Source organism: Denticeps clupeoides, chromosome 17 (genome assembly GCF_900700375.1).
Source record: "Denticeps clupeoides chromosome 17, fDenClu1.1, whole genome shotgun sequence".
Lineage (NCBI taxonomy): Eukaryota > Metazoa > Chordata > Actinopteri > Clupeiformes > Denticipitidae > Denticeps > Denticeps clupeoides.
Window position 1 is genome coordinate 1,822,728 of NC_041723.1, and position 15,175 is coordinate 1,837,902.

Consider the following 15,175-nt stretch of genomic DNA (forward strand, 5'->3'; position numbering starts at 1 on the left):
TTAGTCAACTGAAACTAAAAGTCTGACCACTTTAGTCTGTCTATGACTATTTTAGTCTAGTTTTAGTCAACGAAAACTGTTGACGTTAAATTCCATTGATGGAGACCCACACTACGCCCTTGGTGATTTTCCAAATATAATATATTGTAACATTCTCCCAGTGCTGCTGATGGCTATGATGATGATGATGATGATGATGACTTGTTCCCCCGACTGTAATCTGTGAGATCAGTGTCCCGCTGCCCTTGTTTCGTATGGATTTTGGGGCTTTAAAAAGCAGTGAGTCACAGAGATGATGACTCCACTCTGAGCTCATCGCTGTTTACTGATGCCATCACGCCGACGCCTTCATGCTGATGTCAGTCCTGTGACAGAAGGGCAATGAATATTAACCCATGCATTTTTAATCCGAACACGGAAACATCCAAGAAAGACGTTCTTCTTCTCAAACCCATTCAGTTTAGATCTTTAAACCTATGGGAGCAGCTCATCCAGAGGGTGGAGGACCTCATGGTGAGATGCCTTACAAAAAATGCAATAAGCCTGTTTCAGTAGCAACTGATCTTCTTCTCAGTCTGGACCAGTCTTCTTCTCAGTTCTTCTCAGACTGGACCAGTCTCAATCTGAACGGCGTCTCTGCACCTTCCTGCAGGTAATGCTACTCTCGTCAACCGGCTTCTCTTAGATGCTGGACTCACTGCTGATCTCCTGAAGCTGTGGAAAGAACAGAACGTGTAAGATCTTCCCTCTCTGGAACACACACACACACACACACAACAGCCCGTCAGAACGATCCAGTGACAAAATGATCACGGTGTGTGTGTGTGTGTATGTTTCAGAGAGGGCGTCCAGGCCCGGTTTGTTGCCACCGATGGAGGAATCACTCGCGTCTACCCCAAGAGGTGTGAAAGACATTCATAATCACTGCAGCTTGCACTTTCATATGCGTCAAATATCAACAACATGTGAATCACATCATAGATTAAGAAAAACATGACATTTATATATTATTATTATTGCCATTATTTTTTAAACTTATGCATGTAAAATATATTCTGTCAGCAGAAAAGTCCCCTAAATGAGACTTTTTCCATCCTCTTCAGGGAAGCCGCGGCCACCTTATTGTGGTTATTAAATCACAATGTCACTGTAATGTTGTGGTTATGTGATTGTCCTATTAGGCTACTGCCATAGTGAAATGTCTTTCCGCCTGTTTCATAGCCCTCTTGTTGCGCTGAGTGTCCACGCCGGTGTCCTTCTCTAGTGAACGTGGTTAAAGAGGCCTGAGTCGAGTGTGTGTGTGTGTGTGTGTGTTCTCAGTGCTGGAGAGATCTGGAGTGAGAATCCTGAAACCTACGAGTCCAGCTTTTACAAGAGGAGCCTGGACAATGATATCTACATCTTCACTGCTCCATATGTCAACAGTAAGACACACACACACACACACACTCACACTCACACTAGATCTCATTCCAGAGGAAAATCGAGATGTTGAAAGGAAATTGGAGAGATTACAATCAGCCTCCTGCTCAGTGGTGTTAAATAATCACACGCACGCACACACAGTTGCTCTTACAAGGCCCTCCGCTCGGCCAGCCAAGAAAGCGGAGAGGCTCAGATTCTTCTACCCTTGACATTTCTGACATTAATCGAAAAAGCAGAGAAGGAGCCGGCGTCTCTGCCGCAACGCGGACGCTTCTGCCAAATCCCCACTCTCTGTCTCCACGGGGGTCCGCGGGGATCCTTTTCAAACGACGAAAGATAAGATTTCTACTGCAGGTGTCTCATCCCACCAGGATGGTCTGACCTCTGACCCCCCTCCCCCAAATCCCGTACACAGAGAGCATCGATACGAGCTACGAGTCGGGCGTCCTGGTCAGCAAAGCAGTCAACCTGAACATCGACGGGGTCGTCCTCAAACCAGCCGGTGAGTTGCACTCAAGTTCTCTCTGAACACATACCCCACCCTCCATCATTATTGTTCTTTAGCTTTTAATACATTTTAATAAAGAAAAGCAAGAAAATCCAAACTTTAATCCAAGTGCATTTATTCAATGGGAAAATAATGCCACATTAAGACATAATTCTTTCACATCAAATCTTGTATGCCACAATGTTGTATTACCCCCTTTTGCCAACAAAAAAAGCACCTAATCTTCCCTTGTAAGGTTTCACAAGATGGGATAATACAGAAATCTTCGGGGGATCTTCGGCCATTCCTCTTTGCGCAATCTCTCTAAATCATCCAGTGGTTCTGCACTCTCCTCTTCAGCTCACTCCACAGGTTTTCAATGGGGTTGAGGTCTGGGGACTGAGATGGCCGTGGGAGGAGCCTGGTTCTTTGTCTGGTGAACCATTTCTGTGTAGAGATGGCCACCCATGGACGACCCGTCTTCAGCTTTCGGGCAGAGGCCACCAGATTTTGCTTTAAAATGTTCTAGTTTTTCAAAGCGCTCATGATGCCATGCACCCTAACAAGGTTCCCAGGGCCTCTGGAATAGAAACAGGCCCACTGCATCATCGACCCTCCCCCATATTTCACAGTGGCCATAAGGGGCTTTTCTGCACACTCAGACCCACTTAATGTTTCTTACCAAAAAGCTCTATGTTGGTCTCATCTGACCAAAGCACACGATCCCATCTTAGCAAACTCCAGACATTTGTGAGAAATGTCCTCTGACAGTAGATATGGGCATCTGCAGGCGACTGGCTGTTTTCCTGCATCCATTGCCTGACTTGTAAAGGTCGACGCATATCTGCCTTCCTTTGTCTTCCCCACGTTGAAGAATGGATAAGAAAAATAATTGCATACCAATTATAAAAAATTGCGGGGTGGGTAGTCAGTTCCTCCTCCTCATACAGAAGGGACTAGCAGGCAGTCGGTAAAATCCTGAAGACTCGGCCCTCTTGAGACGTACGTTTGATCGCTGCTTCTGTCTGCAGTTGTTGGGGTGAAGCTGGACGTCTCAGCCTGGATGAACAGCTTCATGAACGCCACCATCAAACAGAATGTAAGACACGCCCACCACTTCCAATTAATGAGTGGGGTGCTGGGAACGTTCCGTTCACTTTCTGATCTGTTCTCCCCCTGCAGTGTAAAGAGGAGATCTGTGGGTGTTTAAAAAATGACCAGGTACAAAAGCCCTGAATACCATCACAACACCGAAATAAAATGAATCACATGGAATCAACTTAATATTTTAATCTTTCCCACAAAAATGATTTGATCATGTAAGAATAACGTGTTTAATTTGGATTTAATGCCAAAAAAAAAGCGCAATTTCACTTAAAAAAAAATCTGGTTGAAATAACTTCACATGTATGGTTGGAAATAATGAAAAGGAATTAGTATATATATGAGCACCATAACTGATATGACAGGTTTTTATGTGCTTAAGGGGCAGTGGTGGCCTAGCCGGTAAGGAACGGACCCGTAATCTGAGGTCACCTGCCCGCTGCTCACTTAGGGTGATGGTTAAATGCGTTTTGCTGTGTCACCGTGTGCTGTGCTTCACAATGACAATCACTTCACTTTCACTTTCAAGTATGAATAACGAGTCCTATTTTCCCTCCTCCAGCATGTAGACTGTGTCATTTTGGATGACGGGGGATTCCTGCTCATGTCCAACCAGGATAAATACATTGTCCAGGTAGGGAACCTTCTACCTGCACTGGTTTCTATATGTTGTCTCGGTCTGTCTGTAACCAGGGTCTGACCCGCTCTCCCCAGATTGGACGTTTTTTTGGCGAGGTGGACCCGGTCCTGATGATCAGCTTGGTCAACACCTCGCTCTATTCCTTTAACAAAACCTACGACTACCAGTCCGTGTGTGATCCAGAGAAAGAGAGCAAGACTGCAGCGGGGCCCAGATGTGTCTACGTGGTAAGAGTGTGTCTATCTCATTTATTTTTTATTTGATTTATTTACATATGTGGGAATAGGGATTATAATTATACCACACACACACATATATATAACCCAAAAACTACCTGATACGCGACTCCGTTTGCCGACTACTAATTATCAGGGATATAATTATATTAGGGAAGTGTTCCACCGTACCTATAATCATTATAATTTAACGTCCACATGACGTTTTTACTGTAAAACGGGAACATTTCTATCCGACCAGGCCTTGTGCCCAACACGGGGACAGCGTTTCAGGGGACCCAGAATTATTTTTTCTCTTTTCCGCCTGTTCATACACACAACAATACCAGATAATACGTTTGTGCATGTGTGTGTGTGTGTGTGAGTTGTTTAGTACAGAGGTGATTTTCGCTAACTGTGTTCGTGTCCCGCTGTCCCTGCAGCCCACCGTCGGAGACATGTTGAGCTTGGCCTGGTGGGCGTCGGCTGCAGCCTGGTGAGTGGGTCTGGTGCTGATGCTTGTCAGGATCGGACCATGTGCTGCCGCTTAGGCGCCGCTTTAAAGTGTCCCGCGGACTCATTCCACACGCTCGGCACCCCGGCCACATCACAGCGACGCCGCCTGCTGACGCGAGTGGACGTGACGCGGCGATGACTGACTCGTTTCACGGAGCATTGTCACTCGCGTGCAACAGCGGAGCGCTGCTAATCCTCACAGGTCCTTCTCTCCTCTCTGCTCAGGTCACTTCTCCAGCAGTTGCTCCTCAGTCTGACCTTCCCAAGGGTCCTGGACGCTGGTGAGTGTGCGCAGGGCCAGAGTTTCATGCCTCACAAAGGGCCAAGATCACGACCTATTATTATTAAAATCAAGCAATTAATACCTTACGTGCAATGTCTACTGTTCTGTAAATCCTGATGATTCGGTGTATTTTTCAGGATGAGTAATGGGCTCATAGTTGCTACTGCAGGGGGTTAGTCAGGGGTTAGTCTCAGCAGTGCTTCCGAACCTTTTTTCCCGGAAGCCCCCCAAATTTCTTCCTGCGTATACACCTTAAAAGAATAAAACGATTAATTACAAATTTTTATTTGCAAAAAAATGATCAGAAGTTGTAGTTTTACATTTGTTCTATATGAGAGCTGTAAAAAAATGCACAACATGCACAACACAAATCACCAAAAATAGATTTACAAGCAGCGAATCGTACGGTAAGGATCGGAACCTGTCACGGTTCCCATTCAGCCACCGTGCTGAGAAGGTGCCGAGGAGGACCAGCATAAAAATGCTAACACAACAGTGTTATTGCTAAAACCACGAGCTACGACTTCGCACCTGACTCACGCTTTGTTTCCGTATTTGCCGTTTTTGCCCGAACTCTAGCTATCTGACGCCACCTGTCCAGTGTTTCATCCCCCCCAGCGGCATTATTATTTCGCAATTCATCGGCGGCAGCAATTGAAAAAATAAAGTGTGTGTGTGAGTGACTTTGTGAAAGTGGAGATTTGTAGGTTTTTGTGTAAGAGGGAATCCAGCAAAGATAGAGTGCAGAACTCACTACTGACACGGTGGCTCATACGTGATCGGTCCAGGGCCAGGACTGAACCCCGGTCCTCACGACTAGCCACTCTGGGTCCTGTGTGAAGTGAAAGTGACGTACAACGGAGCACAGCACACAACGAAATGTGTCCCCGGTTTTTAACCATCACCCTTGGTGAGCAGTGGGCAGCCATGTGTGGGGACGCTGTTTTGCTCAGTGGCACCTCAGTATCGGGATTCGAACCGGCAACCTTCAGATTACGGGGTCGCTTCCTTAACCACTAGGGCCACCACTGCCCCGGTGTGTGTGTGGTTTGTTGTCTGTATCGTATCAGGATCTCTCGCTCTCTCTCTCTCTCTCTATCTCTGCAGCACATTCTGAGGACGAGGTCTCAGATACGTTCTCCAAAGAGAGCTGCATCACCGAGCAGACGCAGTACTTCTTCGAGAATGAGAACAGATCGTTCCATGGAACGCTGGACTGTGGAAACTGCTCTAGGTAGAGTTTTCTGTTCTCTTAGCAGACACACACTTTGCTTTATGAGCCGAGTGTGTGTGTGTGTGTGTGTGTGTGTGTAGATGGGGCTCTGGACATGTAAACTTTAACGAGTCTCATAAAGAAACGTTGTATCTCAGAGTAGGATGCTGTAACTTAATCTGCCCAAACTGTCGTCTTTCGCCAAGCAGAAACCCTGACGACCACGCCCACCTTCTCCAGACCTGCCCACGTTTAGGAAGAAAATAGTTCAATGGCATGATGGTTTAAAACTGGTGTAATAATATTACAATTTGATTAGTATTGATTAGTGTTCAGAGAGTTTGTTTTTCTTTTTTCATTCTGTTCCAATGCTGTACAGATTTCGTCTGGGTTTGGTCTAGTTTGGTTCTGTGTGTGTGTGTTCTTCAGGATGTACCGGGCAGAGAAGCTCCCCAGCACCAACCTGGTGTTCCTCATCTCGGATGCCAAGGACACGTGCGGGTCGTGTAAACAGACGGCCCTGAGACAAGCTGAGCAGCCCTGTATCCTAAAACACACGCGCTCACACACACACACACACTGAACACGGTCCATCATTTTGTTAAAAAAAAACGCTGTTTTTCTTGAGTGATGACATCAGCCTCCGGCCCGGACCTGTGCGAGCTGGCCCAGAATCCGCGGTACCGGAAAGGACCGGACGTCTGCTTCGACAACAACGCTGCCGTGAGTGTTTTACACGGAATCATCCAGCAGCTCTGCCCCACTGTTACGACCTCTGGGGCTTTTACCCCGCCCCCCTCAAACGACCTTGAGAATTCCGGGCCTCACGCAGTCTCGGAAAGCCTGGAGATTCTGAAACGTCTGACATTTCTGACTCGCCCGGTCGGGAAAACTCATTCTGACAGCATGCCAATCAGTACTCTGTAAAATATAATTCAAAAAATCTGACCCAGTCCTCGGGGGATATGTAATCATCCTCGTCATCAGGAGGATTTTAAGAGCCCCCCCCCCCCAGAGGCAAATTCTGTTATAGCTTAACGGGCAGACTCATAATCGCAAATATGAGAGTGAAAACATAAAAAAAAAAAAAAACACCTTCAGATTAAATTACAGATATTTTTTAAAAATAAATAAATAAATAAAATCCTGCCACAAAATATTTCTGATTCAATTTTTTGAAGCAGGCATCCTGAGAGTATTAAAATGTGTGTATATTCTCACACACACTCAAAATTAATACCTTAATCACTGAAATTAATTAGAAATATTTAGCGTGGTTGCATTTAGTTTTTTTACTGTACGCTCACACGCATGCTGCATGTCAGCGCTTGATGTGCACCCTGGCATGCATAGTTTTTTACTTTAAAGATTGGGGAAGTGCCTCCTTGCAAGTGTACGTGGGAATGCAAAAGTACAGTGACTATAAAATGAAGTTATTTAAAAAGAGAGAAGAAAACCACCCGACAGTTTCTTCAGTATCGTATTTCCATAAAATTTCCCTCCATTTGATCTGATCTGAAGGCCAGGCCAGGCTGATCAGTCTGATTTTGCTAATAATATATTTTTTGAGGTTCGTCATGGTTTTGGGGTTTGATGTAGAGACACGCCTCCTGGTCTCTGTAGGGCCTGTCGTCTCCAACTTCCTCCCCTCCGCGGTGCTCAGCGCCTTGCTGTCGTTTCTGCTCTCCGTTAGGCTTCATCTGGCCAGACGTTGCTCTGTTTCGCATGAATCACCCGTCTCCATCGCCCATCTCTTTACCTTTGTTCCGTTCTTCTGTTTCCTTTCTTTCGTTTTCTTCTTCATGCCCATCATCAGGATGAACCGCTGTGTCCAATCAGTGGCTCCTCTGCGCTGGCCGCGCCTTCGCGCCTCATTTTGTTCCACGTGGTCTTTGCGGTTCTATGGTCAGTGTGACGTCAGCTTTTCAAGCTGCTGTGTGCCGTGCTGCAGCGGTTCTGAACCCGGTCCTCACAAACCCCAAAAAGGACCTGGTTGGGGACCCCTGGAATACCGAAACCGAGGGCATTAATGCTGCATTCCTGACTGCAGTGAAAAGTTGTTGGCGGTGTCGTCAAAAGACATGTCCATTGGCCAAATCAGCACGCTTTGATGACATTTTAGTGCATGTGACAGCATAAAAGGCCCGCGTACAAGATCACGTGACACACGGGGCACGATTTGCTGTCTCTTCACATGCAGAAACGAGGAAGTGAGCTTCCTTACAGCTCAGCATTTAGCACCGGCCTCTGCCAATTTGTGGTGCACAGAATTCACATTAGATTCATAAAACCAAAGGTCAAGCCCCAGGCTTCAGTTGAATGCAGCATTAGTGGGAATGTGTGTGTGTGTGTGTGTGTGTGTGTGTGTGTGTGTGTTTACCCTTGTGAAATCATGCCCCTTCTCTCTGTGCCGGTGCGAAAAGTGCTGCCGGTGGCAGGATGATGCGTCTGGCATTACTTAACCCCCGCCGGCTGATGAAATCTCTCTGAGAAAGGGGAAGTGTGTGGTCACATGTGGCGCTCTGACCCTTTTCCTGTCGGCCACTGCGCCGCCTCGGGTCAGCCTCACACAGGTAGCGCCAGACCTCGCCCTGCAGGGGAAACGAGACTGTGTGTGTGTGTGTGTGTGTGTGTGTGAGAGAGTGTGTTAGACTCCTCTGCAGGAAGATTCAGAAAGATATTTTCTGTGGGATAAACATAGGAAGCCCCAGATGTGTTTCCTGGACTTTGACTGCGTCCAGCTACGCTCGCACCCACACGTATACCATATTCCATACGTGCAAACGCACACGGGACAAGTCCCGAGCTGCCAAGGTGCCGCTGAGCAAAGCACCATCCCCACACACTGCTCCCCGGGCGCCTGTCATGGCCGCCCACTGCTCACCAAGGGTGACGATTAAATGCAGAGGACACAGACACACCTTCCCCTGGCATCAGATGAGGGCACTGATTCCCACCTGGCACTGTCTGCCCTGAGATGTTCTAAATGTACTGTGCCCTCCTGAGACCCACCAACACCATTTGATGTCACCATTGATGACATCTGATGATGTCACCATTACGATGCTCAGCACCCCTGACGCAGTGATGATGTAATGATTTCTTTTACTTCGGTTGAGCAGCGATGTAGTAAGATGATCAGCAAGGACCTTATGTTACGGCATCATTGCCCATTGTTGTCCTCAAGAGACGTGTCATGATGAATAAACAAGAGAATTCTGCTGGGTCTCAGGAGGTTCTCCAATAGTGGTTCTCAACCCTTTAGACTGTCAAGATTAAGATTAAACAATGCAACAATTCACTAATCCAGACACACAGGACTCTTCAGATCTTCAGACTCTAATGTCCTCAAAAGCGCTCATAAACGTCCTCATAATTCACTTTCTCCAGAACGTTGCCATGGAACCTGAATGATCTTAAGAAGAACATGTTTGATAATTCAAATTTGAATAAGACTTTCATATTTTCTCAACACATCTAACTACCTCGTTTAGTTGAGAACCACTGTTCTAGATGGTTCTAGAATGTTTTAGACTGTCTAATGTACATAGGTCTTTGATAAGAACAAATGAATAACAGCAAAAAACTAACCGTTTTGTGATGTGTGTGTGTGTGTGTGTGTGTTTGCATTTAAACACCTCTCTTCTCCAGGAGGACGTATCTGACTGTGGTCGAGGTTCCAGTCTGACTCCGGCTCTCTGGCCCTTGTTGGTGCTGCAGCTCTTATTGTTCTGGTATCTGACTGGAACTGCAACACACACATCCTGACCCTAACACACACACACACACACACACAGACACACACACACATAAACATTATATTTAATCATTCTGACAGCAGGTACACACACATACACTTCTGACCCAAAGTTTAGACCGTAGACACCGTCCCGGACTAAAGAAGGTATCTGAGTGGACAGCACCTAAATCCAGGACCAAACCACGCCCCTGGGAGCTGTCTTGACTACACGCCCATTACCTTTCACTCTACTGCTGCTCATCTTTGCTCCAGGCAGCTTTGAGAGGTCCACAGGGCTCTGTTTCACTGCACACCTTTGACCTCTGGACACATGGTTGCATGCCGAATGTGAATGTTGACCTGTGCTTAAGTATCTGTTCTGAAGGCTAAACAGACTGAAGTAGTGCATTGTGGGCAATGGAGGCAGCGTTGCAAGATGCCCTTCTCATTTTTAGTCACTTGTTAATTTGGGAACTTTGATAAACTACATAAATACATTACTGCAGCGTAACCTGATAAGAACCTGTTGCTCTTAGCAGTGCTTGCATCCTGCAGTTGAATCTTTAATCTGCTCAAACAAGAACTTAAAGGACATTTCTTGCCAGGTCTGTGAAAGGCATGTGCTTTTTTGGGATCTGGAAAGAAAATCTGCTACAAGAAAAATAAAAATCCCAAATCAATCAATTTTTCACAATTGGCACAAAGCGCCCATTAGAACAGCAGCTCAAAGGCAACAGTGGCAAACAAAATGCTCCCTGAAAAGGAGGAAACCCTGAGAGGAACCAAGGCTCAGAAAGGGGAAGCCACCCTCCTCTGGGATGTTCATGTCGGGTCACTGATGTAGTGCAGTGTGAGCTGCTCCCAGGGATGAGGGTTCCACGCAGGTATCGGTATATGACTTGCCCTCCGTGGATCAGGTTCTCCATAGGTTCTGCTCACGCCTGAATCCATAACAATGTGGTTGAGAAGATGATGAAGGTTTGCCAAAGTGTCTGACTTCGTTAAAGCCAGCCCTCGCTGTTCTACACACTTCATTTCCTGTTCTAGACTTGGTACCGGTCAGAGCTGGAAGGTGACTGGGAGGAATTTCTCCACGTTTGACTGTTAACTGTGGGTCAGCAGGTCCACACACCCTTTGGGTGAGGTTCACCTCCACTGTTGTGGTGGTGTTAGTGGAATTTGGCCTTACCTTCTATTAAAATACCTCAGAGAATGAGGCCCGTCGTTTTTCTGTTGCTCCGATGCACATCAGTTAGATGCCCTTGGTGCTTAATACTGTGTCGAAATGATGAGTCTAAACGTTGAGTCTCCGTCGTCAGAACCACCCGCCTCGTGCTTCGCCGAATGCGAAGAGGGTTGCCACGTTGTGCATCTTCAGCTGTCTGTTGACTGCAGCGTCCCCCGTTTACCGTCTCAAAGCAGCGGCTATGCTTGATGTGTTGCGTTCACATTGTGATTGATTGATGTTACAGAATGGAACGTTCCGATTTTTTTTCCTCCAGGCCTCCGCTGACCATTCCGTAAAAATCTGTAGGAATTCCAAGATCTCCTGCATTAACAGCATATCTTTTTTTTTTATTGAATGCATACATTTCTACTTGTGCTAATCAGCGGCTGTAGCCTTGTGTTGGGACGCCTCGTGTTGCTGGAAGTGTTGTGGGTGTTTTTTTTATTTTTTTATGTCCCCCCTCATTAGGCTGAATGTATGGGGGAGTTGCTCGATGTGCGTGTTGAGCAGAAACAACTCTGCTCGCTGTAAATGATTGTGCTTTAATAACCTTTTGTGGAATTTGAACCAATTTTTGTATACATTTGTACAATAATGTGAAAAAAATAATAATAAAACAAATATATGAGCCGATGGAAAATGTTTATAACTGCAGAAATGTGTTAATTCTGGTGCAAATATAATATATTCACAATAAAAAAAAATATATAATAATTTACAATACAGCACTGGCTTATTCCACAGTATTATTCGACTCTGGTCTGTTTGTAATTATGTTCAGTATGTAACAAGGCGGGCAGAGTACAGTATTCGGCTAATGAACCGGTGGGACGGCGAGCGCTTATTTTATTAATGCGACCGTAACCCTTCACCGGGGCTCGCCACATGTCGTGAGAAGATAATGCTGCGGCTCTAATGTTCCCAGGGCTTTCATTTGCAATAACGAAGGACCACGGCAGTGGTGTTTTCAGGTCGCATCTCTGTCAAAACGTCATTTCCTACGGCGGCCGCCCGTGATCTATCGTCACCGGGGTGATAATAATTCTGTCTCGATGAGAGGGGGGACGTCAGACGCCTTTATTAAAACAGTTCAGTCACAAAGGAGGAGACCCAAGTTCTGGGTCCAGAGCGGCAAGTAAACCTCTGCGTGAATTATATTCCACATACATGTGAAACGGCACCGGTTCCCACCCACTCCAGAAAACACCAGCATCTGGCCCATAACTCTCCTCATGCTCAAAACAAGCACATTATGAACATGTTACATCTCAGTGTTGTCGTTTATGACCCAGTGCTTTCGCACAATTTAAATAATGATGAACTATTGTGGGGAAAACTGCGTCGGAGTGTAGACACGTGGGCGGATTTGTGATGCTGTGTGAGATGAACTGGGACCCAGCATGTAATTTCATATGAGGCTCCTATCCCATCTCATTACCCTGGAAATGGCACTCCCGTCAATATAGAATAGGTGGGGCCTTTAGAAGGATTTAGATTTGTAGAACCCAACTCTAAACAGTCTAAATGCCTAATAGCGGTCATCTTGGGGGGTTCCTCCAGTTCCTCACCCATCTGTGGGCCAATACGCTCTCCTTTTCAAATTAAAAGCCATCATCCGCACGTGCAGTTGAAGGATTTAGATTTGTAGAACCCAACTCTAAACAGTCTAAATGCCTAATAGCGGTCATCTTGGGGGGTTCCTCCAGTTCCTCACCCATCTGTGGGCCAATACGCTCTCCTTTTCAAATTAAAAGCCATTTAGATACACATGAGGCCAATATCGTCTTCGATCTCCGTCTGGCATCCTGCTGAGCCGATGGAAGAGCGTCTTCTGCCTGATTCAGCCTGACCGTTCCCCTTTTGGAGCCACTTAGTGTTCCTGGTGTTTTAAAGAGGTTATTTGTTAAGGCAGACCGTTGTGTGTGTGTGTTTTTTTAAACGGCATCCAGAGGAAGTCCAGATGTGGGAGTCGGAGTGGCGCTTTTAAGGGGGCACGATTCTGCCGAGTGATGGTTATCTGCCAGTTCCCCCGTCCCGCTCATGCACTGTGCATGGGTAAGAGGTCACCGGCGGTAATGGGATACTCTTGTCAGCCAGTTAAAAGGTCACGGCCTCCTATCACAGCATGCGCCCGCCCCAAATGACAACAAACAGGCTGGCAGCGAGGGTCCGCAACCAAAACATCCTCCTCTTCCTCACCTTTAACACCTTAACTCTGTTAACCCCTTCTGCTGACTCCAACGGCACTTATAATGACCCCCGTTACATTTGACACCACATAGATGAGGGAACGTTTCGTTCTAAACTGGTAACAATGGCAATAAAAAATAAATACAGATTAAAAATGTGTCAGTGTTTGAGTTGGAAAGAGTTCCGGGTACATGGCACAGCACAGATGTGATCCTCGCGTGGGTTTCGGTCAAAAGGCTGGAGCAGCTCATTTAGAAGAAGCTGATAAGTTTTGCACATTTGAGCTGATTTGAAACACACACACACCCTGTATCCAGGGCTCTGACCCCGCTCTGTGTAATTGGGGAAACTTTATGGTCACTGTTTAGCAGAAGTTGCTTCCGACCGTCTGGACCAGCAGGGTCAGGCATGAATTCCCGTCCGTCAGTCGCCCCGTTCAGACTGGGGACCCCGAGGCACAACAGCAGATTCCAGTTAAAGAAGTAATCGTGCAGTTAGCCACGTAATAAAGTGAATAAATTCTGTAATTACAGAATTAGTAAAAACCACACCAGTGGAATAAACTTAATTCTTCTAGGACCCCAACTCAGTGGTGGCCTAGCGGTTAGGGAAGCGGCCCCGTAATCAGAAGGTTGCCGGTTCGAATCATGATCCGCCAAGGTGCCACTGAGCAAAGCACCGTCCCCACACACTGCTCCCCGGGCGCCTGTCATGGCTGCTCACTCTGGGTGATTTTTTTAAAAATTACTTTTATAAATAAACTGACATTTTGCCAGGAAAGCTCTATTTCCATTTAAAATTCATTTACAGCATTTATCAGACGCCCTTACCCAGAGCGACTTACAATCAGTAGTTACAGGGACAGTCTCCCTGGAGCAATTTAGGGTTAAGTGTCTTGCTCAGGGACACGCTGGTAGTAAGCGGGATTCGAACCCGGGTCTTCTGGTTCATAGGCGAGTGTCTTACCCACTAGGCTACTACCAGCCCAATGTTTTCAATGTTTTGCCTTTTTATTTATATATATATATATATATATTTATATATAAATAAATGCGAACAATAAAAAAGAGGGTGTCTAGAGTCTTGAAGCATGGAAGACATATATGTTGAGCACTGCCATCATGAAATGTCATCGTCTCCCATCATCACCAAAGCAACTGGTCTGGTCGATAAACGTTTTTTCGGGCTTGGGACTGACACCAAGGAATGCGCTGTCACATGCGTCCCCAGTGGCTTGGTTGGCTGCTATCAAAAAAACTCTATGAAACAAGAAAATGAAGCCCAAGGATGGCAGAGGGGGTGCAATTATGACAGCCGCAATTTCAATTTACATTTACAGCGTTTACCAGACGCCCTTATCCAGAGCGACTTACAATCAGTAGTTACAGGGACAGCCCCCCCCTGGAGACACTCAGGGTTAAGTGTCTTGCTCAGGGACACGATGGTAGTAAGTGGGGTTTGAACCTGGGTCTTCTGGTTCATAGGCTACTATCACCCTCATGATGCCTCTGTTGTAATGCTACAAGTATGCAATGCTAGCTTTATACTCTAACTTTGGGCTTTTATCAAGTCAAAAGCCTACATGACTGGAGATCCACAGATCTGAAATAGTTATTATCTGAGTCCCGAGTCCCTCTGATTTACGACCGTGTGACAGCTGACGTGTTAAGGGTGAGCGTAAATCCCTGTACGTTGAACACACATGAACCCCGCGCCTCACTCGCGCAGCAGGCCGCCACGCCCAGAGTCAGACGCCCGTCAGATCTCCGCAGTTAAACAGGGCAGGGACGCACATGGAGATCCGATCTGGGAGAGGAGGCGCTGCCAGACCTGTAAACATGAGCGTTAGCATCATTAGCGACGCCGGCATGGCTTTCTCATCGCACTCGGGCCCTCTGTGACGCGCCCCGGGCAATCGGAGCGCCGCAGCTCCTAATCCCAGGCTCCGCAGTCATTATCCACCCCACGCCTGTCAGGAGGGATGAAAGTAAAGTTCAGCCCGGGAATTCCCACCTTTCCAGGGAGCGAGAGCGGATCCTTGCAGCCGAAAAGACTTCCTGAGGCCCTCGCTGTTATTTCTGGAGACTTGTGGAACACATCAGCGTGTGATACCTCCTTCACCTTCAGGGCCTCCG

The 15,175-nt window shown here is 46.7% G+C and overlaps 1 protein-coding gene across 13 annotated transcripts in view; it reads left to right on the plus strand.

The window, feature by feature from the left end:
* The window catches only part of LOC114766508 (voltage-dependent calcium channel subunit alpha-2/delta-1), a 67,282-nt gene extending 55,792 nt beyond the window's left edge, over positions 1 to 11,490 (plus strand). For 8 of the 13 annotated variants that reach the window (XM_028957273.1, XM_028957276.1, XM_028957278.1 and 5 more), the window contains 15 exons: positions 653 to 734; positions 840 to 902; positions 1,321 to 1,424; positions 1,841 to 1,927; positions 2,944 to 3,011; positions 3,095 to 3,133; positions 3,579 to 3,650; positions 3,731 to 3,883; positions 4,315 to 4,367; positions 4,613 to 4,668; positions 5,778 to 5,904; positions 6,313 to 6,425; positions 6,524 to 6,606; positions 7,700 to 7,788; positions 9,535 to 11,490. In XM_028957273.1, coding sequence (XP_028813106.1) covers positions 653 to 734; positions 840 to 902; positions 1,321 to 1,424; positions 1,841 to 1,927; positions 2,944 to 3,011; positions 3,095 to 3,133; positions 3,579 to 3,650; positions 3,731 to 3,883; positions 4,315 to 4,367; positions 4,613 to 4,668; positions 5,778 to 5,904; positions 6,313 to 6,425; positions 6,524 to 6,606; positions 7,700 to 7,788; positions 9,535 to 9,571 — 1,226 coding nt within the window. In that variant the 3' untranslated portion in view covers positions 9,572 to 11,490. The remainder of the gene's footprint in view (positions 1 to 652; positions 735 to 839; positions 903 to 1,320; positions 1,425 to 1,840; positions 1,928 to 2,943; positions 3,012 to 3,094; positions 3,134 to 3,578; positions 3,651 to 3,730; positions 3,884 to 4,314; positions 4,368 to 4,612; positions 4,669 to 5,777; positions 5,905 to 6,312; positions 6,426 to 6,523; positions 6,607 to 7,699; positions 7,789 to 9,534) is intronic. The other 5 variants (XM_028957275.1, XM_028957279.1, XM_028957282.1 and 2 more) reach the window with 1 other exon arrangement.
* The last annotated feature ends 3,685 nt before the right edge of the window (positions 11,491 to 15,175 follow it).